Source organism: Balaenoptera physalus (genome assembly GCF_965194825.1).
Source record: "Balaenoptera physalus genome assembly, chromosome: 14".
NCBI lineage: Eukaryota > Metazoa > Chordata > Mammalia > Artiodactyla > Balaenopteridae > Balaenoptera > Balaenoptera physalus.
The window spans coordinates 54,374,457-54,401,180 of NC_138893.1; the positions used below are offsets into that span (position 1 = coordinate 54,374,457).

The following is a 26,724-nucleotide window of genomic DNA, read 5'->3' on the forward strand; positions in this document are numbered from 1 at the left end:
TGCCTACTGAATGTTTATAGACATTGTCCATCTGTTAAGTATTAAGAACACCTCAATGAATTCTAAAAGGCAGAGATAACATTAAAATATTCTCTGATTGCAAAGCAGTGAAACTGGACATAATAACGTAATAACAACATAACAACAAAAGATAGAATAAATACTCCTGCATTACCTGGTAAGTTAAAAGTTCCCTTTTTTACAACTCTTAGGTCATAAAGAAATCAGGATTAAAATGATAAGAAGTCTAGATAATGAAAGCCCTACAATTCAAAATTGAAGAGATCTGAGTAAAGCTATGTCCATAAGAAAACCCACAGCCTCAGATATCCACATCACTAAGAATGACAATGAAATTATTCAATTCAAAGACATTAGCAAAATAAATAAATACATAAAACCCACCACCACAACAAAACAAACCTAATGAGAGCACAAGAAAATGGACAAGGTAACACATTATAGGACTGATAAATTGAAGAGTAAATTCTTTGAATAAACAAACAAAAAACTGTAGACAAACTACTTACTCGTTAGTCTAAGACAAAAAAGTGACAATGCAGAAATATACAAAATCAGACATGCAAAAGGAGGAAATAACCACAGATTCAGCAGAATCATAAAAGAGTACTTTATAAAACTCTAAGGCAAGAAATGTGGAAATCTGGATAATGTGAATGACTTCAAGGTAAATATAAAGGGCTGGCACAGGCCAGTAACTTTGAAAGAAATTGGAAAATTGACAGAAAAACTTTCTCCCCCACACCTCCAATCTAGAGTTTCACAGATGAATTCTTTCAAAACTTCAAGAAACAGATTATTCTGGTACTATTTAAGTGTTTTAGAGCATAAAAGAACACTTTCTTCCAATTTACTTTTAATGAAATATCATGGCATTGCTACCCCCTAATGAAAAAGATGGCACCAAGAAAGAAAATTGTAGACTCATCTAACTTATGAACAGCCATGAAAAATTCTAACTAAAATGTTGGCACATAGAACACAGCAGTAAAAGAATAGAAGAGTAGGTTGCCAAGAAGGTTTATCTAAGGAATACAAGACTAGTTCAACATTAGGAAATCTGTTTGCATGATTCAACATATTGATAGATCAAAGGAGATAAGCCATACTCATGTCTCAATAGATGCTAAAAAGGCATCTGCACATTTTGACATGTCTTTATTGTTTTAAAAAAGTAGTCAAGGTAGTACAAGCAGAGATGTCAAGGATAGATTCTTGACTTACACACACACACACAAATATATATATATATATCCCCAAAGCACATTTCATGTTTATCAGAGATAATTCTAGAAGCATTTCTGTATTTCTTTTAGAGTCAGGAACAAGTCAAAGATGTTCATGATCACCACAATTATTTAACATTTTTTTCTGAAAATAATAGCTAATGTAATTTGACAAGAGAGAGAGATAAACACAATGAATATTAGCAGGAACAAGGCAGTGTTTGTATTGTTTGAAGTTAATGTAATGTGTGCCTAAAAAACTCAGAAAATCAATTGAAGAACTATCGGAAACAAAAGGAGACCCTATTAAAGTGATCACAAAATTAATAAACAGAAAATTAATTACTTTTCCTTTAATGAAGTAATTTGATATACTTTCATAATGGAGAAAATCACAACTTTAATAGAAACATAGTAGATAATACATCTAAGAATAAACTTAACAAAAATGCAAACATATGCCAGACCTATAGAAAGAAAATGCCAAAACTCTAAAGAAACTTAAAAAAGAAGAAAAAATGAAAATGCATACCATTTCCTGATATGGAAATGCCCAACATAGTAAAGATGTCAGGACTTCCTAAAATAACCTATAAATTCATGCCATTCTGATTTATATGTATATGTGGGTATGTGTATACATGTATTTTAAGAACTTGAACAAATGGTATTAGAATTTTTCATGTAGAAATAACAGAGAGAGAAAGAGAGAGAGAGAGAAAACAAACAATAGTGACAGGGACAGAGATAAGGGAGTGTTTGGTGTTCTGTCCCAACATATAGGATATTAAAATGCAAATGAAGATAATAACAGTTAAAACCATTTGGAACTCAATAAAAAAATAGATAATATGGAACAAAAGAGTTTAAAATGAATATGTTTATACACAAATTTAGGTAGCATTTTAAATGAATGAGAGAAAGATGGATTAGTCAATTGGGATATTTGAACATTGGGATAATTAAATAGCTCATTGTGGAAAAAAATAAAGCTGGAATCCTACCTCACTTCTTTTTTTAAAAAATTTATTTATTTTTAAATTTATTTATTTTTGGCTGCATTGGGTCTTCATTGCTGCACGCGGGCTTTCTCTAGTTGCGGCGAGCAGGGGCTACTCTTCGTTGTGGTGCGCGGGCTTCTCATTGCAGTGGTTTCTCTTGTTGTGGAGCATGGGCTCTAGGTGTGCAGGCTTCAGTAGTTGTGGCACACAGGCTCAGTAGTTGTGGCTTGAGGTCTCTAGAGCGCAGGCTCAGTAGTTGTGGCGCACAGGCTTAGTTGCTCCGCGGCATGTGGGATCTTCCTGGACCAGGGCTCGAACCTGTGTCCCCTGAATTGGCAGGCAGACTCTTAACCACTGCACCACCAGGGAAGCCCTACCTCACTTCTCATACCAAAAATTATTCTAGCTGGATCAAAGATATAAACAGTTTGAAAAGAAAAAGAAAGAAAAGAAAAAGAAACAAAAATTTGAAAAGTATTAGAAGGAAGCAAGAGTGGATTTTACTTATAATCTTGGAATGCAGATGGCCTTTCTAAACAGGACATAAGAAAATAAAGACATTACATTAAAACTTTATATGGCAAAACAAAAACAAAAACAACACAAAAAACAAAGTCAAATAAGAAATAACAAAGCAAGAAAAATATTTGTAACACATCTGATAGTCAAAGACTGATCCCATAATGTACAAAGAGTTCTTACAAATCAGTAATAAAAAGGTGAACAACCCCCCCAAAATTGGGGGAAGATGTGATTTCACAGTTCACAAGAAAAAAATATAAATGTCACATAAAACATGAAAAACTATTCAACCTCAGTACAGTGAAATACCACTTTTCACCTATCAAATTGACAAAGATAGTTTGGCAAAACCAGTGCTGGCCCAGTTGTGGGGAAATAGGGCTTTTTAATATACTATTAGTGGGCATATAAAGAGACACAACATTTTGGGATTGCAATTTGATAGTATCTGTCAAAATATCAAACGCACATACTCTTTTTTCCATTAATTCCACTGCTAGGAATTTACCCTACCACAAACAAGAAAGACCCAAATTGTTTCTTTGTTTTGCATTTTGTTGTTTGTCTCCCTCTCCCCTGAGGCTTTGTTTAAATAGCAAAAACTGGAGTCAGCCTAAATGTACATTAATAGGAGACTGATTAAATACATTTTAATACTATGTTGCTTTGAAAAAAATCAGATAAGCCTACATGTGCTGTTATAAGAAGATCTATAAATTAAGGAGGAAAAAAGGCAAGATGAAGGACAATGTACATGGTGTATTTTGTAATTAAAAGAATATATGTACATAGACGTATTACATATTTTGGAATAACATTCAAGAAACTGTTAACAGTGGTTATCTTTGGAGCCTTAATACTTAAATCTTTTGTAACATGGGCATGTATTTTTTAAACGTTTTATAGAAGTTATTTGAGTGGTGGGATTATGGGCCATTTTAATTTATTTTTTATACTTTTCTATATTAGGAATAATGAATATATATTTTAAAAATTAACTGTGCCCAGAAGGGGAGTCATCTCTAAGGCTCCTCTGGTAATAGTATCAAGACTCATTCTTTACAGAAACCATTGTCTCCTCCTTGTCATCAGAGATGGTCCAGCGGAGATTCGGGGGTGGGGGAAGTTAGGTGCTTTTTTCCTGGAAGAGAGGCCATATCTTTCTTCAGATTCTCAAGGGGATCCAAGACCACCATAAAGGTCAAGAACCATTTTTGGAGGGAATTTCTGCGTTGAGAGGGAAGTTAGACAATGAGATCATTTTCAGCTCTCAAGTCTGTGTTTCTTTTAGACACACACACACCCCCCGCCAAGGGAGGGGTGTTAGACTCTTGCTATTCCCTGATCTGCTGACCTGGGTATTTCTGCAACTGTCCAGCTGTTGTTCCTATGTTGGGCGCCGAGGTGGAGGCCCGCAGGCCATATCCATTGGGAAAAACTGTGACAAGTTTGGGATTGTGGCGCACGAGCTGGGCCACGTGGTCGGGTTCTGGCATGAACACACCCGGCCAGACAGAGACCAGCACGTCACCATCATCAGAGAAAACATCCAGCCAGGTAAGGAGTCTGTATGGAGCCTGGAAGACACCGGTCAGGCAGGTGGCATCCGTGGGGTCAGGAAGGAGTAAAGAGAGGGGTGGCAGGGAGCAGACAACACTCGTTTGTGAGTATGGAGGCCTTTGTCACCAGCACTGTCCATCGGTGGCCCTTCCTGGGAGGTCATCTGCCAGAGCTTGTAGGAGAGAGCAGAAGTGAAATAACTTTCCATGTTGTAAAGGACAATGAAATCCAATTCCATTTCCTAACAGGAACAGAATCTACCAGAACACTGTTGCAGCATCAAAGCTGATAAGCCAAAATAAGAGTTCTCCTGGTTGCTTTTCTAAGACTCATTTTTGCTGATGTAGGCAACATATTTTTGAAACTGAAATATAATTAAGATACAGTACACGTAAAAACAGTATTCCTGCCTATCCCAAGGCAGATAGTGTCTAGATTTCTTAAAAATACCTCCTCCTGTGAAACAGTTTTATACATAAATTCATAGTGAACATGCAAGTAGCTGGTTGAATAATATAGTTGCCTTAAAAATGCTTTCGAGAGCCTGAATTGTGAATGTGGGGTTGAAGTTAACTCTTGGATTTGTTTTCTTTTGTTCCGTCAACAGCAAGATTAGAGATTTAAAAACAATTTTTTTTGAGCAATCAGACTGATAATTAACCTGTCTACTAACTGAGTTTAGGAGTTTTGAGTGGCGTGTTGGGAGGGGTGCTGTGTGGTGGGGTGCGACCCCATAGTACTGTTCTGTTTCAAATTTCCAATCTGTTAAAAACAACAAGAGCCACCACCAAACCTGTCATTTGTCTGATTGGGCTAACAGAGCTCTCGGAAGTTGCTATGGGCCCTCCTTCTCCCTCCTGTGCCTCCTTTCAGGTGCCTGCCTTGGTTTTCAAAGGCCTTAACAGAGTGTTGTGTCACAGGTCAGGAGTATAATTTCTTAAAAATGGAAGCTGGGGAAGTGAGCTCTCTGGGAGAGATGTACGACTTTGACAGCATCATGCACTACGCCCGGAACACCTTCTCAAGGTCGGAATCTATGGTTATGCCTCGTCTGTGTTGTACTGTGCCTGCCGCAGGCTTGGGTCAGATTCCCGGAGGTCTGCGGAGAGCGGGTCTCTGCATGTCCCTAGCACAGTTGGCGTGTCTGTCCTTGAAATACAGTGGCCTCTGGGCTGCAGTGAAATATAATCTAATCAGGTTCCCGCTAATAAGATTGAATCCCATTGTGAAGCTGGTGTTTCATCATGCCCTCATGTCACAAGCAGCAAACTGGAAAAGGGAAATTATCAAGAGGTTAGCTGGGATAATAACTTAGAGGCTCTGTGTAAAATTTCCAGTGGCGGGGGCGGTATCTTCTAAAGTACGTCCTTGATGTAAGCACGGTGACGCTAACCAGTTCTCCTAGAAGCAGCGTGGTTTATTGGAACCTAGACTGTGTCAGAGCCGGGAGGGTGGTAAATCATGGGTTCATTTTAGAAGAAAATGAGGCTCCGGCCAGCTGGTGGGCACGCAGGTAGCTGGGGTTGGAGTGAGAACAAAACTCCAGGTCTCCTGCCTGCTGGCCACGCATGATGGTAGCTGTTTTCCTCAAGCGTGGTCACACCAGTTATTTACAGCTGGCATCAGCAGGATCTGTTTTGATGAGTTCGTGCTGTGCTGGACACAGTGTTAAGTATTTTCTGTATTGCCCTTGCTTCTAGATCATATAAGTGTTTTGTATATTGAAGTTTTCCCCCGCTAGTCCCAGTTTTGTAGGTCTTTCCACTCTTGACTTAAAGGAGACACAGTACGAGTATTCTCTCTTGGCATTTTTCCCTCAGTCTCTTCTTAAAACCAGCTTGTTTGCTTTTTATTTATTTAATCATTGAAAAAGATTTGAGGTGATTCGCAATATATACAAGAAAAAAAAACTAGGTGAGAAAACTTGGGGTTGGGGGAGAGGGAAATGTAAGGGTAGATGGCTAAGTTGAAGCTTGGCATCAATTTGGTATTCAGAATGTACGCCAGAAAGTCATGTACCCTTTGTTGGGGTTGGCAGAAAACCCTGCCCTGTGCTTCCTAGCAAGTCATAGCGAAGAGGGAAACAACCCACTTCATGAGCCTCTGTGTCCACAAAGATCAAAGGAAACCGTTAGGTCAGGAGACATAGTGCTCTTGGGAGTGGAAGGAAAACTATTTACCCAGGCTGCTTGGCTCTTGGGTACGGCTGCTGAAAGCATCCTGTTGATGAGGTCGTAGAACCGTGGGAGACATCCTCCAGCCCTCAGCATCCCACGTTCCACGGGGGCGCTGTGCTCTGGCCACACAGCTGAGTTAGTTAGGATGGCCACCCTGCACCCAGGCAGGGGCTCTCCAGAAATCTAATGGGAGGAGTTTGGCCAAAGTCAGCATCTTTGAACAACTGACATGGGAGTGACCTACGCTGTTTTCTTTACTCTTCTCCTGGCTCTTTATCAGAAGACACAGAAGGCAATGTGATGTGGTGACGAGACCACTGACCTGAGAGTCAAAGGCTGCATTCTAGCCCTCGTTCTCCCATGTACCTTGCTGTTGAAGGAGGTCCAGACAGTAATTAGGGGCAGCTGTGTGTAGGGTCAAATCGCCACCTCCCTGGGCTTCAGTTCCCTCATGAGAGAGTTGGACCAGATGTTCCTTGAGCCCCTTCCAGCTCGAACATTTCAGGTTGTAATTTCTTAACCTGAATGGGCGAGGGATTGACAGATATGATCACACTCGTTGCCATATTGGAAATCCGAGGCTTCCTCTTCCGCGCTGGGAAACTGAGACTTTGAGGGACCTACCCTGGGGGTGTGAGAGTCAGGATAAATGGCCTCTCTGCAGATATCAGAGGTGGGATGCTTGGGTGTGGAGGTGGGACTGGTTCAGGTTTGGGAAATGGTGTAGGGAATAGCCAGCTCGCATCGCATCAGCCCCAGGGGTTGCAGGCGGCTAAGTAGAGCCAAAGTATTGATTTTTTCAGGGAATCAAGGTCAAGTTGGTCCAGGTGAGAAGCTTGTACCTTGGGTCTTGTTTTTATAGCTGCCCAAACTCTTCATATTGCTCTATACCTTATCTATCAATTATTCTTATAAATTTATTTATTAATATTTATCTGTTGCATTCTCCTCTCCCTCACTGGACTGAGATCTTTGAGAACAGAGACTATCGCATTCTCTTCTAATCCCCAGCACCCAACACAGCACCTGGCACAGAGTAGCTGTTCAATAAATATTTGTCAAATAAATAAATGAATGAATGAGTCGAAGGAGACAGGAGATCTGCAGTGCTGGGGACTAGGTGAGGGAAGAAATGTCCATCGTCTCATTGCAGTTCTTTCCACATGCAGTTACAGTGATCACTTCATTAAGAAGAATCTACAAGTTTCTATTATGTAGGAAATTTTGGATAAATTACTACTAATGGGATGTAGAAACTGCATTGCCTTCTCCATGCCTGCGATGTGCCAGTAACTGTGCAAAACTCTGAAACCAGAGGCCGAGGCAAGAGTGCAGACAGACTATCTTCTGGCACCAACATTTCTTTTCTTGTCTTTAAAGAAAAAAAAAATTCTTTTTTTTTTTTCTGACTTCTAACCCGTAATGCCATCCCTTTTGCCCCTCAGGAGATAACCATTTTAACACCGTTGTCAGCGTGAAGCATTTTATCAGCACAGACCAGTGGAAACCCATGGACCAAACCCATGAAATAACAGTTCCCCATCAAAAGTCCACCTAGTAGGGAGATTGGCAAGGGAGCAGCACATGGGTGTGATGCGTGGCTAGTTAGGAGAGGAGCAGCTTCCCTGAAGGTGTCAAAGGGCGGCAGACGTCCCCTTCTGCTACCATGATGTTATCTATTGCTGTACAACAATCTACCCCCAAACTTAACAGTTCATAAAAACTTATTTTTTATGACATTGTGGGTCATTCTGATTCGTTCTTCTCTGGTCTTGCCTGGGCTTGCTCCCACAGCAATACTCATTAAGACTCTTAAGACCCAGGCTTTAGAATGTGCATGACATCACCTCTGTCACATTCTGTTGGCCAGAGCAAGGCACAGGACCAGCCCAGATTCAAGTGATGAAGAAAGAGATTCTACCTCTTAATGAGAGGAGTTGCAACTTCGTGTTGCAGAGGGATACGGATGTTAGGATGCATGACTTGTTATTTTAACAATCCACTGCAGCTACCTTCACACCCCTGCCCCAGAGTTGAGAACGGTTTTGGCAAATCTGTTTTGTAGCATTGTCCCTTATGCCAATTTTCTGCATGGATTTTCAGAAAACTACTTTGTTCATTGGGGGCATTTATCAATGGAGTCTTTAACTGTGTACTTTTTGTAAGATTTTCCCTCTCCTGAGTTCCATGTCATTACTCTCGGTCACATATCCCCTGGAGCTGGCCTGCACATTGTCTTTGATTCTGTAAAAGAGCAGAAAATGGCCTATAGAACATTTGCTCATCTCAGAGGCAAGTGCTATTCCTGCTGATGGGAAACCCAATCTTCGTGTGTCTTTACGATTGAGCTGTCTCCTTCCAACTTTATTCCCTCTAGTTTATTGCAGTCCCTCCCTCCTCCCCATGGTTGGACCCGGGCTCTGGGGAGTGATGTCTCTGGAGGTTTTGTTGGGCAGGGGTCCAGGAGATGAGGAGACTGTTCTCTGGGACAGGGGCTTCTTTGTTTGGAGAACTCAGAGCTGACAGTTTTATTCCCTAAGGGCATCTGCCAAACCCTTTCTTAGTTTAGCAGAATGTCCATGCTAAGAGTGTCCTACATAAAAGGGGGGATGTAACTGCAGCGGTTTATATAGGGATGTCTCTTGTAGTAAACATCTTTCTTCCACAGCCCACCGCTGTGCTGGCGGCTCAGGGGCGTGCAGGGGAGGGAGTCTCAGCTCGCAGAGCTGTCCGAGTGTGAGCCCAGGTTGTTCCTCCTGCTTTGGTTTTAGAGGTTTCCAAGCTTCCTAACTCTACCATGTACCTAACAGACATTAAGACCTGTTTCTTGGGCGGTGGGAAACACTGGCTGGAGGGAGGTAGATGCTAGGAGGCAGGTTCCGGGCCTGCCTGCGTTCAGTTCAGGGCTGGCTCCCCATCACTAACTTTGTACTCGGGTGAGTCCCTTAGGCTCCGCAGGCTTGGTCTTCTCACCGTAGAGAGGACCCCTAATAACAACGGCACCTGCATAAGCGTCTAGGGTGTTTACGAGGATTAAATGAGATGGTGCATTTAAAGGGTCCAGGCAGGGCCTGGCACATAGGAAGGTCCTGTGAACGCACAGCGGGTGTGAGCACACACTCTCCACGCAGCAGGCTGCTGCCTGAGCTGCCTCCACTGTGTGGGCTTCCGCATGGTCATTTAGCCTGAGTTGCCAAGAGATTGTACTGAGCCTTGCATTTCATGCAGCAAAATGTCTTTCTCCAGGAGAATCAAGAAAACGATTACAAGTGAACACATTTTATGTTAGGGCGGAAGTACCCATTTTTAAGATTCACATGTGATAGAATTTAGAATTTTATGTAGAGTTATCACTTGTGGTTTCAAACTTGGTGAGGTCACTGAGGGAGACCAAAGATTCCACAAAAGTTTCTCTAAAGGACCCAGAGATGAGGCGATGGGAATTAGAGAGAGACAGGCCAGGTGGTTAAATGTTGGGGAGAGCGGTGCTGAAAAGGACATCGGCAGACAATCTAGGCTCTGGTGTGCTAATATAGGAAAGAAAATGAGCTTGAGATCTGATTTAGGGGAAAAGTATATACACAAACAAAAAGGAGGAACTAGGGATAATATATATTTTCCAAGGTAGTGCAGAATTTAGGGAAAAGGAAATGTTTGAGAGAGAAAGAGAAGAAAAAGGAAAGAGCAGCTAATAACTAGGTAACAAGCATTTTTGCATTTCCTTTTGAGTATAAATAATTATTTTGCAAAATCATTTGGTGCCAGTGTCCTATCTTGGCTGCGTAACTTAATTCAAGAAGCATTTTTTGAGTCGGCTACGCTTTGGTCCCTGAGGGCATAGAGACGAAGGACCCAGTCTCTCTGCTGAAGAAACTTATTGTTTAGCAGAAAAGACAATTATCATCACCCCAAAAAAGACAATACAGTATGATAAGAAGAATCATATCGTATTAGGCGAATAAGGCCCAGAGGAAAGAGTGGTTCACTCAGGATGGGAGGGATAGAAAGGGCTTGGGAAGACTTTTAAGAGGGAAAGCCCTCTGATGGGGTTTTGGAGAATGGACAGGAGTTTGGTAGTGGTCAAAAAGATGGGGGATGGGCAGCCTTGGCAGAAGACAGCTTGTTTAAGGGCATTTTCGGGGCGAGCAGGAGTACCAGCTTGCTTATGATAACGAGTGAGGTGGAGGTGTCAGGAGAGAAAGGCAGAAGCCAGCGAACCACAGGCCTGGAGATCCAGGTGTGATCGGAAGTCGGCGAAGGCCCGTAAGCAGAGCGAGCACATGCCTGTCCTTACATTTCAGGATGATCACGTTGCGGCATTGTGGAGGGTAGAGCAGAGGTGGCAGAGTCTACAGGGGGGAGGGCAGTTGAGAAGCTACTGGAAAGAGAGTTCAGGAAGGAGATGCTGATCGCTAAACCAGTGGTCTGGAATGAGAAGGAAGGCATAGATTCAAGGGCTGTATAGAGGGTGCCATGGACAGGCCCTGGTTCCCGGTTTTGACAAGGGAGTGGGAGGAAGAAGACAGAACCAAGGGCACCTTCAGATTCAGTCTCAGGAGACAGGTTCATGGAAGGAGCAGGAGAACGGAATGCATTAGGTTTTGAATGAGTTGGATGTAAGAGCTCCATAGGACAGTGCGGTGGAGGGGTCACCAGACTTCTGTCTTAGCAGATGGTTCTAGAGCTGGAATCAGAGAATTAGCTGTCAGCCTGTAAGTGTCAGTTAAAACCCAGGGAAGCAAGTGGAGCAAGAGGGAGGGGAGAGGAGAGAAGAGGGAGAGGGCAGAACCCTAGGGATAGCACTCCTGGGAAGCAGAAGAAGGAGATCCTAACTTACGGCTCAGAGAGAGCAGTGCCTGAGAACCAGGGAGAAGAGAGTCCAAGAGAGGGGGGACCAGCAAAGGGATGGTGCTGCAGAGAGGGCAGGTGAGCATTGGCAAGGGTCCATCTGACTTGCCAGTTGGTCGGGGACTGGGGACCATTGCTGGCGTGGTCAGATCTCAGTTGGATTGAGGAGTGAAGGAGAGGTAGGCAGCCAGACAGAGAATGGAGACAATTCTTTCCAGAAACTTGGTTAAGAAGGGACAGAAAGGAATAGGGTGGTAACTGGAGAAGGTGTCGTTTCAAGGGAAGGTCCTACCCTCCCGGAGAGGTCCCAGGCTGGGGGTCTGGAAGCAGAGTGGGAGGATCAGGCAGGGGGTAAACCACACCCACCAAATGGAGGTGTGAATAGAGCCAGTACCCAGCCTGGCATCCTGGTGGACATTTGTCTGCTTTGCTGCTTTTAGGTTTCACTCCCATTGGAGCAGAATGAGATGTGAAAGTTAGAAGGGGCTGCCACGACCATCTAGGCCAATCTCTTACTGTTCATAGGGGTGAACTGAGGCTCAGGGAGGGAAGGGACTTGTCCGAGGCAAGTGAGGCCTTACAGGTGGCAGTGAGGCCTTACACAGAAATCTCTAGGCCAGAGCTCTCTTGACTACCTCCTGTTCTTTGCATTCATCCCGTTTTCCATCTGATTATCCCTCTTGCCAGCAAGGCCCCCAAACTCTGAACTGCTTTATTCACCAACTCATCAACCAGCGCTTGCTGACCAGCCCCTGAGAACCTCACACTGTACTGGTTCCCAAGCTTTCTCTGGAGCCTCTCCAAGACTTACCCGTGTTGGGAGCTGCCCATCGCACAACTCCAGAGGGCGCCACTCACACAGTTGTCTCTCTGAATGGTGCTCCCTGCAGCTGTGCAGTGGGGGGCCCTGGGGCCTGGACCTGTCAGGGCCTTTGTGGAGATGCTTGGTACACTTCAGTAAGGAAGCCCTCAGGGCCACTGGGCTAGGGCATATTTTTAAACTTGGCAGAGTCATTTTCCCATTGGAAAGGGAGCCGGCAGCTGAAGAAATGGAATGCTAACATGCCAGCACAAGGGGAGGCAACGTCATGAGTCATGTCAGCCTGGGGCGAGCAGGCCAGGGGGTAGGAATGTTCATGGGGTTGTGGGCAAGGAAATGAAGACTCTAAATCCCCACACGGACAGGTTGACAGCCTTGACTTTTCGTTCTCCTTTCTCGCTCTCTCCTTTCTTCCTGTAGAGGAGTTTTCTTAGACACCATCCTCCCCCGTCGAGACGACAATGGCATCAGGCCAACCATCGGCCAGCGTGTGCGGCTCAGTCAGGGAGACATAGCTCAAGCCAGGAAGCTGTACAAATGCCCAGGTAACTGCGACTCGCAGGGGTTCCAGGGCCTCCATAGCACCACGGAGACAACTCAACTCAACCACCACGGGCAAACATCCCTGGTGCTGGGAAGACACCTTGGGGGACACGAAGAGTCTCCCCCTTGGCAGTTGTCATTCCTGGTGTGCTGAGGTGCTGGACAGTGCAGAAAGCCCAGCGGTGGAGTGACTGCAGGTGGTGAAGCAAATAATAGGTCTTAGAGCCCACAGCTTAACTTGTGGGAAGCTTTGGAATTCTCCAGCAAAGCCCTGACGTTCAGAAGAGGAAGAAGGCGTAGTGGAGCGGTAGTGAACAGGAGTCCAATGTGGTGTGCCTCCCATAAGGGTAAAAGCACTCTCCTTTCTATGGGAGTAGGGCATGTGGGTTTGGTAAAACAAGAACCCCAGGTTTTGCAGAAAGGCAAAGAGTGAAGGAGAATGTTTTTGAAAGGGTAGAAGCCAGCTTCCCAAACACTGGAAGGCAGAGGGCATCTCAGTGCTGTAAATGAGATCATTTCTATGGTCTTGGGCTCTCCTAGCCATCCAGGGTGCTAGTCAGTGGCCAGTATTCTGCCATTGGAGACGGGACGGTACACTGGATCCAAGCAGATGTCTGCTTCTCTGCCAGTTCAAAACCCCCCGCCCCTTGACTTTGCCCTCTTTGCTTCCATCTCGTTGGCTTCAGCATTGTCACCCCCGCACCCCTTGCCTCCCAGGGGGAGCTCACGTTGGCTCCTTTAAGCTGCTGAGCTTCAGTGTAAGGCGCTCCTTTACAGCAGCCAAGTTTTTACCAGTGATGGGAGAGAAGGTGATTTGGTGGTTTGGGGGGGAAGAAGGAAATTCCATTACCAAAAGGTCCAGCAACCTTTTCCAAACTCCCAGACCAAGCACGTGGTTTGATCATGGGACAGAATATTTGAAATAGGGGCCATCTTAGAAAATTGGACTATCAGCTTTTTTTCAAACGACACTGCCGGCAGGACACACTCATTCACAAAGCGACAACCATACTTGACCCCTAAAGGACTGCAGTGCTGGCACTGCTTCCCTCCAGGCCGCGGTTCTGGGAGACCCCCCCGACCATCTGTGTCCTGCACCTGCACAGAAAAGGTCTCTGGCTGCCCCAGCTTGTGTGCAAAGGACGGGGTGCTCAAAGGACCGTGTGGGACTGCTCCATCATGACACTCTGGGAAATAAGTCCATCCAGCTATTAGTCATCTGGGGGCATGTTAGGGCTGAAATACAGGATACACGTATCATATAACCTTGCTGAATTGAAAGAGAAACCTTATAGCGTTCCCTGGGAAATGCCATAGTATTTATTTAGTTATAATGTATATGCTTCTTACTTCCCAAAAGGATTGGAAGCAGCTGGTAAATACCATGGAGCCATACAGTAATGTATATGTTCTTGCAGAATGTTGATGATTATTCTAAAATAATTTCCATGGAACCCTCGGGGGTGTTCAGTGCTGGGCATAATCCTCATGATGCCTGGCAGTTGTTCGGTAACGTGATATTGAAGCCCCAATATCCAGGATTTCCTGAGGCCGATATGGGCCGTTCTCCAGCTCTTCCTTCCTGCAGCTCCAAAAACTGCATCTTCAAATAGTTTCAAGTAGTAACTGAAAGCAAAGGTGGTTGCCGCGCAGAGGCTGAATTGCATGTAGGAAAAGAAGTGTAAGGAAGCGTGTTTCCCACACTTTGGAGGTGGCCCCATGAAGGGAGGGGCACTCAGCAAACCAATGTACCCGTCTTTGGGGTCTGAATCCCTAGAGATGAGAGGATACAAAAGCTGCAGCTTCCAAGCTTACGCATAGAGATACCTTTTCTTTTGAGGACAAATTAGGGGAAATATTTTTCACATACATAGGACTAGGTTCTAGACTCCAGGCAACCCTCAAACATTCAAGGGCAGAATAGCCTACTCTAGAATATTCCAGCTTCCTGTGCTTCTGGTCATTTTCCTCTGTTTTCTTGACTATTCCGTAGCTCTTTCAGAGGTGGGTAGCAGAAAAAGAAGAGACAAGATTCCAACTAACAGCTGAAATAAATTTCAAAGCATTTTCTTTTTGCTCCATGTGCTTGCACTTTTGTATTCTCTCTGCCACAGATGTTATTAGCAGTAATTATAACGGCTGCTATGTAGGGGGGAACTCACAGTGTGCTGAGCACTGCACTGAGCCATTTCACGTAATGCAGATGGTTTCATTAACCCTCTAGGTAGGTCCCACCCATTTCACAGAAAAGAAAACTGAGGCCCAGCAAGGCTGGGACATTTGCCCACCACCAAACAGCTGGCTAGAGAGCTGAGAGTCAAACCTCTAGGTTGTACTCAATCCTGAAAGCCTCAGAAGAAACCCCTGGGGTGTTACCCTTTGGCCCCCAGGCCCGATTTTTGCTTTTATTGACATTTATTTGCTTTTATTTTATTGATATTTTGCCAGAAAAATGTCAATCTGCCTGACATGCTTTTTGCCAAGGTGTTCTGAGAGCTTTGGCTGGTAAAGGGGTGAATTTGCTCAGCAGCCCTGTTCAGGGGGCTGCATGGGCGGGGAGTGTGTGCACATGCCCGGATCACACGTTTTGTTTTGCTTGTGCAGCATGTGGGGAGACCCTGCAGGACACGACAGGAAACTTTTCTGCACCCGGTTTCCCGAATGGCTACCCTTCTTATTCCCACTGTGTCTGGAGGATATCGGTCACTCCAGGGGAAAAGGTAGGTATGAAACCACCTCAGGAAATGACAGCGCATTCTTTGAGTTGGGTGAGGCATGAGGGACTAGTATTATTATTAATAGTAATAATAATAGCTGTTATGTTATGAGCACCTACTATGTGCCAGTCACTGGGCAAGCTTGCTTAACGTTCATGATTTCTGGACTTTCCCACCGGCCTCCCCCATACAAATGGAGGCCTATGTACTAAATGTCTGCAGGGGTTATAAATCAAGCTCACAGTATGTAAAACAAAGTAGGTGCCACCCTCCTACCTTGATGAATACACCATCAGGATGCCCTGGAAGGCGAGGATCCAATTTAGAATTTCTTGACACCTCGGAGTGCTGTTCTGGAAGGCGGCACTACAGGGAGAGCTAGCCCGCACCCACGGCTGGCCCCTCTTCCTCTTCCCAGCCCCAGCTCCATCTAGGAGCTCCCAAGGCAACCCCAGCCCACAATCCCAAGCACCCTCCACTCCTACCTTGCAAACGGCTGTTCCTTGGCTCCCTCTCCAGTGGAGGTGGACTGGCCAGGTGAGCTGTCCACCCTCGGGAGGATGGATCCAGGGCAGAGGTCCTTGCACACCTGGAAGTGGCCTCAGGGCTATTTGGGCAGGGAATGCCAAGGTCCTGGGCTCCTGAGGTGCAGTCTAGGAGCTGGGAAAACTCTGTATAGGCACATTCCTTTGGTTCTGAAGATTCCATGACCCTCTAAACTTGAGCCCAGGTCAGGGGCCTCTTTTGCCCTGGTCCAAGGGTGGTATATTCTTAACCCTTCTGCAGGGTTCATCTCCTTATATCCATTATTTGAACAAGGAATCCGAGGCCCAGACATTTTAAAAATTGCCCACATTCAGAGGAAGATATAGAACTGGGAACTGGGGCTTCTGCACCTCGAAGCTTGTATTTTTCCCTACACTTCACTACAAACCCAAGGGTTCTTCATGTTGTCTCAACCTAGATGCAGCTACTTTTGCATCTCTGCCCCTTGGGTCTAGCTCCCTGCGGTCATACCTGTCGTGGCTTGTCTCACAGTATCGTGACTGCTGGCTATTTGGCCGTCCCCTTTCTAGAACCTAAGCTCACTGAGTACAGACATGGTTCACCTCAGCACCCAACACAGCCCATGGCACAGAGTCATACAATAAGTATTACTTGTTGAATGGATGTGTAGGTGGATGAGCGGCTGAATGGAAAACTTACAGGTGGGCGTGCAGTGGGAGGTGTTGGATTTTCAGGTGCCTGTAGCCAATCTTCAGATATTCCTAACTCATCACTATAAAAAAATGTCCACTTAAATGTTAAGTTAAATATACTGTGATAACTAGAGGGAAACAATGGCTTAGACCATTGTGAGCATTTTCTACAGGCTGGGCGCTATTCTCAGCATATCGTATGGAGTCTCATTTAATCCTCACAACAGCTTCATGTGATTGGCGCTATTACCACACTCACTTTGCAGTTAAGGAAATGGACTCGCCTGAGGCTACTCAGTTTGTTGTATTGGGATTTGACCCCAGGCAATTTGACTCTGAGAGCCTGAATGCTTAACTATCATCCTAAATTATTCCACAAAGGGGACAGGCTGATAGACATTTGAACATGCATTCATACACACAGACTCACATGCACACATACACACACACACACACGCACACACACAACAGCCACACGCACACATCCTTCCTCTGGCTCTAAGCATTTATGACCGTGTGGTTGTCATCGTGAGCCTGAGAAACTTCAGACCTGTCTGCCTCGGGCAGATGAGGTCCCTGTGCCTGCAGGAGGCGTCCATGGGAGGGAAGAAGGAGGAGGAGGAGGAGGAAGGGATCTGGCAATCCCTAAATTGTTGAATTGCCCTGAATAGCAGAGGCTCTCTGATATGTTTGAACTGCATGAGATTCACCAAGCCTTAATTATTATTGCTGACTGGGGGCAGGGAGAATATAACATTGAAATTCCAGCACCAATTATTTCAACTTCTGCTTCACCCAGGCTTCCCCAGAGCTGCTGGTCATCAGCAAACTTGATTGATTTGAGTTTCACCTCTTGTTCATCACCTCTTCCCCTATGGTCTTTATGGTTCACTAACATACTTAAATAATTAGCCTGAATAATTATCCGTTCATTCAGATCGTGAACGTGTTACCAAGGAAGTTGTAATAACATTTCCTTTCTGAAATTTTAAAAAGCAAAGGCTAAAGAATTATATTGCAACCAGTTAGCAAGGATTACTGAGCCCGTCCACCTGAATTCTAGCACCGTGGGAGAGACGAAAGAAATCTAAGGTACAAACCCCATCTTCAAGAGACTTAGAGTTTAGTTGGGGTCCTCCCTTCACCCCTAGGGAGTCTGATTTAATTGAAGGAGGGACATTTGCTTGGCACTGTATCTTTTTAACTTCTGAGGTGATTCTAATCCACAAGCAGGTTGAAAGAAAAGTGACATCACACACACACACACACACACACACACACTGCAACACAGGAGGTAAGCTGGCCAGTTATTTTCTGGTACTGACTTCATTTCCTAGGAGATCACAGGGCTTTGTGGAAGACGGTGCTCCTTGTCCTAAGACCTGAACAAGGGAGCTGGTGGACACTCTCAAGACGGGCAGCCTGTGTGAAGAGCACTTCGTGTGTCCGGTTCATGGTGCATTAAGTGTACATTCAGTGTGGCTTGATTTTTTAAATCGCCATTCATCAAGTGTCTATTATGTGCCAGGCATAGCACTACACACGCCATATACAGTTTCTCGTGCGGTCCCCTCAACAACCCAATGGTGTGCATGTTTCTTTACAGATGAGGAAGCTAAAGACCCAAGAGGACAAGTATTTTCCCAAGATTCCAGAGCCAGGAAGGGTAGAGCTGGGAGGAAATCCAGATCTGCCTGCCTCTAAAACGCCTGCTCTAGAATCACTCTAAGATAGGGAGGAAGGAGTTCCAAAGAGGGAAAGATCATGTCCATCTGGGAAATCAGGGAAGGACTCAAGGGGGAGGGAGGGGCCCCCTATCCAGGCATGGGAGGGTCCTATTAGCACGGATATATCAGGGTGCACCCGGAAATAAGGTCACATAGGATGGGTGCTGGAGGCTCTGGAAAGTAATCAGAGTTTAATTTATGAGACGAGGGCATAGGGAGCTGCTGAAGTTTTCTGAGCACAGGAGGGATCTGGTAAACGTGAGCTGTAAGTGTAAGATTGATCCAGAAGACCTAGTGTGCAGAATGGACGGGGGCACAGCAGGGAGGGGTTCCAGAATCATCTCAGCAGGAACAACGCAGGCAGGACTGTTGAAGGGGCAGCGAGACTGACCTGGAGCGGGAACTCAGACAAAAGTCCGTCAGCACTGGGATAAACAATAGAGGCCACGGAGAGCTAACCCCAAGGCACAGCACCTCAGTGATCAGGGCGAGGGTGTCACCTACAGACAGGGAAGCTGGGAGGGCAATGCTTTCTTTTGAGGTGTCCTTACAGTTAATGGGGAGCGGGGAGGACGGGAGCCAGCCGAGGAGAGAGAACAGTGGACAGAGTGTGGTGGAAACCAGAGAGGAGAGGCTCAAAGCAGAGGGGCCAGAGAACAAGAACAAAGAACTAAGTCCTTTCGATGTGGCCGGGAGGGCACGGCAAACTTTGACCCGCAGCCCTCCAGCCTAAGGGGTTTACTTAGAGACAGTGGGACCGGGGGCTGTAAGAATAGAAAAGAAAGTGGCCAGCGGAGGGAGGAGAGTGAAGATGCTAGAAAAAGATGAACTGTCCGATAGCAAGGTCCCCCCGAGTGGGAAAAGCCATAGATAGGGTCAGAGGTGCAGGAGCTGGGGCAGGGCGCTTCAGGGGACTCTGGGGAGCGAAAGAGCTGAGAGACGGCGGGCAAGGTACACGCCGAGGACGGGCAGGGAGCCCACCTGGGAGCTGCAGCCAGACAATCCCGGGCTCCACGCGTGGTGGGGCTTGAAGTGGGGTGAAGGGAGAGGGCAAACTGACCTCGGTCTGGGCCGTCTGAGTTGGAAGGGGTGCAGCACCTGTGTGCCAAGTCTGTAGGGCCACCCCACCCCCTCCACCGCTTGTGGGCAGGGGCACCACTGAATGGCCTCAACTGTGTCCAGAGGGACTGGAAACCTTCCTTCCCAGTCCCCCTGAACCCACCTCCCCAGCCTTCACTCCTTCTCCTCACCTCTTCTGCCCCCTCATTCCAGACACGCGCACAACGACCCTGCTGGATGCACAGTGGGGCTCCCCAGACATCTCCTTGCTCTGCTCGTGTCAGTCCCTTGCATCAAAATTCTGTCTGGCCCTCCTTCTCTGGCCCCTGGACCCCTATTCTCCTTAGGTTAAATGCCACCTCCTCCGAGAAGCCTTCTCCAGATTCTCCCGGGCAGAATCTAGTTCTCCTTCCTTGGGGCTCCAGAATGCCTTTCTGTCCATCCCTTTCTTCTCAGTATTTATTCCATAGTGTTCTAATTGGCTTGGCACATCTGCCCTTCCCTCATTCTCTGAGCTCCTTAAAGGCAAGTACTCTGTCTTACTGATCTTTCTATCTTGATTGGCCAACACAGACTGGCACACAGTAGGTGGTCAACTAACAATGGTGGAATGAATGAATAAATGAATGAACGGACTAACCGTAGGAAGGCTATTAGACACACCACACGTCAGAAGAGTGAGGTCATGGCCAGGGGAACACTGATCACAGAGGTGCTCGGATGCACTCGGGCTCACCCCAAACCCTTTGGAATGATTGATGATGTTTTAAGACCTTTTCGTATCTCTAAACTCCATTGACCTCTTACCTCCTTCCAAATCCCCAGTCTCAACGCATCCCGACCAGTCTTTTTAATGCATCTTGCTTTCTATAAACCACCAAGTGACTTCAAAAGCCCAAGTTATTCCCAAGACAGAACCAAAGAACCCATCTCCTCTGTTTATTCCCCATCCTGTTTAAGGTTTATTATTGAATGTCATGAGGTTTCCTGTGAATGTGCCTTTGAGAGGACACTCCTACTGTGGTCTGAGAGCTCTGTATGCTAAAGGGTAACGTGAGAACACCGCTATGCCAGACGTATCTTCAAAACCCCTCGGGCTTGGCTGCCAAAACTCACTTTACGGTAACTCTTTGCAGATCGTCTTAAACTTCACATCCATGGATTTGTTTAAAAGCCGCCTGTGCTGGTACGACTACGTGGAGGTCCGGGATGGTTATTGGAGAAAAGCCCCCCTGTTGGGTGAGTTGACTTCAGAAAGCCTCAAGAGAGGAGCGCTCAGATGCTCTCTGCGATGCTGTTAATATTTGGAAGGGTCCATCCCGCCCGTCACAGGAAGCTCTCACGGGTCGGTGTCATTGTAAAACTCTGAACACTCCATTTGGCCGCACACGTTAAAAGCTTTTAAAACTGCGAATCCTCTTTGACCCAGCCGTTCCACTTCTTAGAATTTATCCTAGGGAACTAATTAAGGAAGCGTGCAAAGCTCTCGCTACAGGGATGTTCAGTGAAGCAGGAAACGTTGAAAACAATTTAAATATTCAACAGTAGGGGTTAGATGTATAAATTATAATACATCTTTTCAATGGAAAACTATCCAGCCATTAAAAATAAAGTTGGAGGGACTATTTATTGATACAGAAAGATGTTCATTGTACATTGCTACACAAAAGGTGTTGCAAAATAGGATATGCAGTAGGATTCCATTTTAACAAAAATACACTTGTATATCGATGCAGGCGTTGCAAAACCAGATGCCTTCGGGTATAAGGTATAAATGAGTGAGATGGGGCTGGTATAATAAAGTAAGAAGTGGCAGGGAGTGTGGCAAACTGAACAGTAAATATCCTGACTCAAATTGCCCAAAACAAAGTTACTGAAAACATTGTGCAGCCTGGATTTGACTGGAAGTAAACCATTTTGTGATCTACAATGTATATCTGAAGTAAAACAAGAAATATAAATAAATAACACACAGTGGTTATTTCAGGATGATGGAGTATTTTTTAAAATTTATTCTGTTGTTGTTGTTCTTGGTTTAGCTATATTTTCTAATTTCTCTATGATGAACATGTATTTATTTGGGGAGATGAACAGTTCAGTGCTTGAACTCATCCATGAAAAGGCAGGTGGACCTTTGAGTGAGAGAAGGTGGGCAGGTGGCATAAAGAGAAAAGTCAGTTCACTCAGGATTGGTCACCAGAGGCAGATCTCTCAGGGCGACCAGGGAAGATTAACGTCATATAGAGGACCAACGGCATCAGTGTTAGGACAATGGACATGGGGACTCGTTTGGCCCAGAAATGTCCACCATGGTGGAGCCAGAATGAGAAGCAGAGTCATAAGGGGCCAGATGGGAGGGTGTCCGCTGAGAGTGGGTTGTCCTCATTTTTAGAGTGCTATTCAGGGTGGGCTTCTGAGTTGGACCAGCCTAAATTCGCAGTGCAGACTTTGTCCCTGGCATGTCTTCACGTAGGCAGAAAAGCCATACTTGTTATGCTTCGAATGACTGGCCTGAGTGTGAGCTGCTATTAGGACAACTGACCAAAGATGGAGGCCGGAAAAAAGGGAGAGAGCTAAGGTGGGGAGTTTCACTGCCAGACTGAGCCCAACTTCATTTCAGATTCTGGGGTAGATCAGAAGAGACAGGGACAGAGGGTCTGGCTGAACCCAGGGGGGACCTGGCAGATACTAAGCTTCTGTATGGCCAAAGGGTCTCAGCCAGATCGGCTACCACTGGGAAAGACACACAAGCCCACTCAGTCCAGAGGGCCATGAGTTTAAATTCCTGAAGGTACAAATAGATAGGAATTTGTAAAGAAGTTTTGATGAGCGCCCTTGCACTCTGAGAAAGGAAGCACGGGGTGGGGGGCAACCTCATGGTTTGGTTTGTATACTTCTGGATTATTTGGCTCTTTTACAAGAATGCATTCAGATATTATTTTATAATTAATAAAAGAAACTGTGTGGGAGGAGTTTCATGATAACATGGAATCTCAGGGGCCTTAGAGTCACTTAATCACACACCTTCATGAGAAAACCACACTCCCCAAGTGCAAACCAACTCGCTAAGGCCACACAGCCTGCTGGTGGCTGAGATGTCTGGATGTCTAAGTTCTGGTCAGAACTTAGATGTCCAGCTGATGGGGCAAGGAGGCTGCTGAATCTAGAAGGGGCTCCCCATAGGACCGCCATGATTCGTTGTTTATCTGAAATTCAAATTTAACTGGGCTTCCTGTATTTTTGTTTGCTAAATCTGGCAACCCTATACCCCCCAGGGAATATGATAGACTTAAAAAGCTCAGGAGGGGGAAGCTCTCTGTTCCTAAAGTTCCATGGAGAGGGCCAAGGCACGCTCCTGAAAATGGGCACAGGCAGAGGGATTTCCAGCTGTTCCTTGAACTGGAAACAAGAATTTTCTCACTACAGATCCTGGGAACTCAGATTACACGTTCATTGATTAGATGGAGGTTTTGCTGTTCGTCATTATCAATGATGGTTTTTTGTTTGGGCTTTTTTGGTTTTACTTATATTTTACACACTTTTGCAGTGAGTGTGTGTATGTGTGTGTGAGAGTGTGTGGATGTGAGAGAGAGAGAGAGAGCGAGAGTGTGTGTGTGTGCGCACGCCAAGTGTGCTGTAGCCAAGGCATGGCCCCGCGCCTGTAACCATCATTCTTCATTTGCAGGAGTTCTCCTTTGCCAACTATTTGGCCTGCTCTGATGTTTCCAAATGCAGTTGTTAGTGAACTTTTGTGTTTGGAACAAGTGCATTGTGTGGGCCGAGCTGGTCCCTGGGAGGGGTCAGTGCCATGAAATCTGCCGGGAGGAGGCAGGTCAATGCCCCTTTGGCAGGAGGGAGAGCGGATTAGGGCGGATTGTGAAAGTATGCATCTTGCTCTGAAAAACTGTGCATCGCATATTTTCCCAGGGCAGTGTGTGAAAATCCAGGCATAATGGACGCATAACTTTTTATGAATGAACCCTTTATGACTCCCCATGGAGTCCACTTGTAGTGTCCTCATCTGCATTTCCTCTTCTTGATATCCTTATTAAACTCCTCCTCCAAAGGCAGGAACCAGATTTCAGTTTAGGAATCTGACACCTTTTTCTCTAGTCCATTTTCTCTCCAGCCTGCTAGTCTCCTTGGGAGAAGGCTGTTTGGGGCCCAGCTTTTCACATAGTGATTAAAGGGAAATGTAAGTAGATTGAGAACATTTCACGGCTGCTTAAAGATAGCAGATTGTTTTTTTCAGTTTCGGGGGTCACTGAGGAGATTGCACCTAAAGAGGGGAGGAAGGTGTCTGCATACAGAGCTCATCCAGTAATCTGAAACACTGGCCTGTTAATTGGATTCCCCTCCCTTATTTCTGCTAGAGGAATCACTCTAACAATGCACTTTTGTAGGCAGAACCGTCCTCGGGCATTCTGTCCCACCACAACGCACACAAAAGCTTTTCTTCCCCCTTCCCTGAAGTGGGGAGGGAAGTTCAGAAAGGCCAGGCTGGCCAATCAGTGTCGCGTGGCTCCAGTACTGAGGGCTCTCTGGGCAGGGGCAGCCCCCCAAATGAGCAGAACCGATGGCATGAATCAAACTGGCCAGCCTGGTATTGCCACAAGCTTGCTTTACGGTTTGAGTCTTTGATCTTCATTCCTATGTGTCTGTTTCCAAATTGGGAAATGGGGATAGTGATTATATTCCAGACAGCAGATTTGATGTCTACTGATCCAAAAAAGGTGCAGTGTTCAGAACTGCACCTCAAACAGAGGAGTTCCTTTGGATGGTGGTGGCGGTGACGGTGATGATGATGAAGGGTGTGAGACTGATGAGAGACTGATGATGAAGGTCAAGATCTCAGGCTGCCAAGGTTCAAATCCTGCTGCCACTTACAATCCTGAGCGTAACTCACATTGAGTGTAACTCAGCTCAAATTCTCCAAAGCTCAGTTTTTTCAGAAATGAGATTAATAATAGCACCTATTTCAGAAGGTAGTAGGGAGGCAAATAGAAAATCCAGGTGACGTGTGTAGGACAGTGTCTGGCATAGTCTGGTTCAATTCAAAAGGGAGCTTTTGTCAGAACCATTACAGTGAAGGTGAGAATCTGGAGACATCAGTCCAGGGACAATGTAGAGGGTTCTAGTTAAGAATTACAAGGTGATTTGGGGAGACGTTGCTTAGACATAATTTGTAATTTATTCTACCAAGTCTAGCTCTGCCAAGGCAGTAAAACACACCTGAGCTGGTAATTCCTATCTCTTCCAGGGTACGGAGCAGAGGTGGGTGGTCCTGTGGCCCTGGGGTGCGTGGTTTCTTAGGCAGCAAGGTGGTGGAAGTCCCTCTCTCTTTTGAAAACTTCCCCAGCAGCTGTGACAGCTGGGGTTTTAAAAGGAGAAATTTGGACTTGAAACTCGGTTTGCCTAAGAAAGAGTTCCTTTTGTGAACCGGCATTGCTTCACCGCTGTTCAGTGGCTCCGTCTTCTCACTGGTGAGCAATACTTCCCCAGGCTTATATGTTGTTTTCCAAGAACTAATTGATACTAATTGGCCATGCCCGTGGAACCATTACTGGAAGTGTATAGACTTCTGATGGATTTTTCCTTGCCCAATTCTCAACAGCAGTTTTAGCTCATCTCCCTTAATATTAAGCTCCCCAAATCCAAAAGGCTACAGGCAGCCAGAATCAGAAGGAAATGGAAGGAGATTAGCAACCTCTACCCCTGCGTCTCCCCAAAGAATGTCGACCACAGTTGGCCACTAGGAAATGTCTGTAGTGGCATTTATTACTCCCCCAGTCTCACCCCCCACCCCATTTCTCAGAAGGACAAAGCAGCATTACAGCTTCAAGGGGTTGATCCAGTGGCTAACACAGTGCTGGCCATAGGAGGATAGCCGCTAAATATCTGTCAAATGGACTTTAAAACATTTTTTGGAGATAAAACTCGTGCACCATAATACATCTCATCATTAGCGCATGTAAGCCAGTGGTTTCAATGTGCTCACAGGGTTGTACAGCCACCACAGTCTGAGAACATCTTCATCGTCCCCCAGAGAAAGCCCATACCCATGAACCGTCACTCCCCCTCCCCCCACGTTAAATGGATTCTTGAGTGACTCACACAGTCAGCGCTGGTGGAGCCGTGGACGCTTTCCGTTCAGACAGACCTTGGCTGGTCTGTGTTGTGAGCACCTCACCCCCGTTCTTGCCTTGGCTGCCATCCTTATGTGGCATTGGAAATTATATGGCCAAGGATGACCATGCCCTGGGGAGGCCTGGCCTTCCCCCTTTTCCTCCGTAAAGGGTCCAAATTTCACACAATGTACCCACGTGTCTAAGAAATACACATTGATTCATATGTTCAGTACCACACGTTCAGTAGCAATTATGAGCCCCTTTCCATCAGGTAGTGGGAACTTAATTACAGTCAGTTTGTGGTTTTTCCCGCAGGGTGCCAGTGGGGGGCACACTTTGTGCCAGGGCATGGTGTCTGGCACGTTGCCATCCCAACTGGCATTGCTGGGATGTCCTCATCCCCCTCTTGTCTCCAGTCCTCTGTCCACCTAAGTGGCTGTGGTGCCTCCTCCTTGTCTCGGCCCTAGGCCAGTTCAGATTGGTGCCAAGTCCACGTCTCCCTAGAAGACGTTCTATGGGAGACGTGCTATGGCTCCCCAGACCCTCTGGGCTATGGGAAAGTGGCTTCCATCCCCTCCCAGGAGTCCTGTTGCTGCCATGGTGTCCTGCTTTCCCTGGAGAGCTCTGCATGCCTGTCTCCTGGCCTAACATCTTAAGAAAACACACAGACACTCCTGTTCTGAGCCCAGGTGGGTCACGGGGAATCCAGGGTCCTGTTGCCCCTGCAGGCTCTGCCAGGGACTGCCCTGGGGGCACAGCTCTCTGCTTCTCCCAGCTCCTTAAACCTCCTTGGGGTCTCTATCATCCTTCTCCACCCAGGACACAGGGTCGTTTCAGAGGTTCCATGGTGCCCTCTCCAATCCTCTCTCCCTGTAGGAGAGGATTGCTCCTCCATCCTAGGAATCTTTCTAAGACTACAAGGCAGGGGAAATGTGCTCTTATTCATTGTGTATTTTCCCAGATCTTTGGTATTGTGGCCAGACTTGTGGAATTCAAAAGCCAGGAACTGATTTTGTCATCATGTGTCCTCTGGCAACCCTTCCCTGAGACAAGGAAGGCATAAGGCATGCCCCCCAAATAGAAGGGTGTATATGTAACAGAAATACCAGGGGGGACACTCGTCACTCGCTCAGACCACCATCCCACCACTGGCCTTGCTGGGACGTCCTCATCCCC

At 46.1% G+C, this 26,724-nt stretch overlaps 1 protein-coding gene across 1 annotated transcript in view; it reads left to right on the forward strand.

The window, feature by feature from the left end:
* TLL2 (tolloid like 2) overlaps nt 1-26,724 on the forward strand; it is a 139,482-nt gene that overhangs the window by 85,203 nt on the left and 27,555 nt on the right. The window contains exons 6-10 of the mRNA XM_082423659.1: nt 4,149-4,327; nt 5,251-5,356; nt 12,596-12,720; nt 15,323-15,438; nt 20,557-20,659. Coding sequence (XP_082279785.1) covers nt 4,149-4,327; nt 5,251-5,356; nt 12,596-12,720; nt 15,323-15,438; nt 20,557-20,659 — 629 coding nt within the window. The remainder of the gene's footprint in view (nt 1-4,148; nt 4,328-5,250; nt 5,357-12,595; nt 12,721-15,322; nt 15,439-20,556; nt 20,660-26,724) is intronic.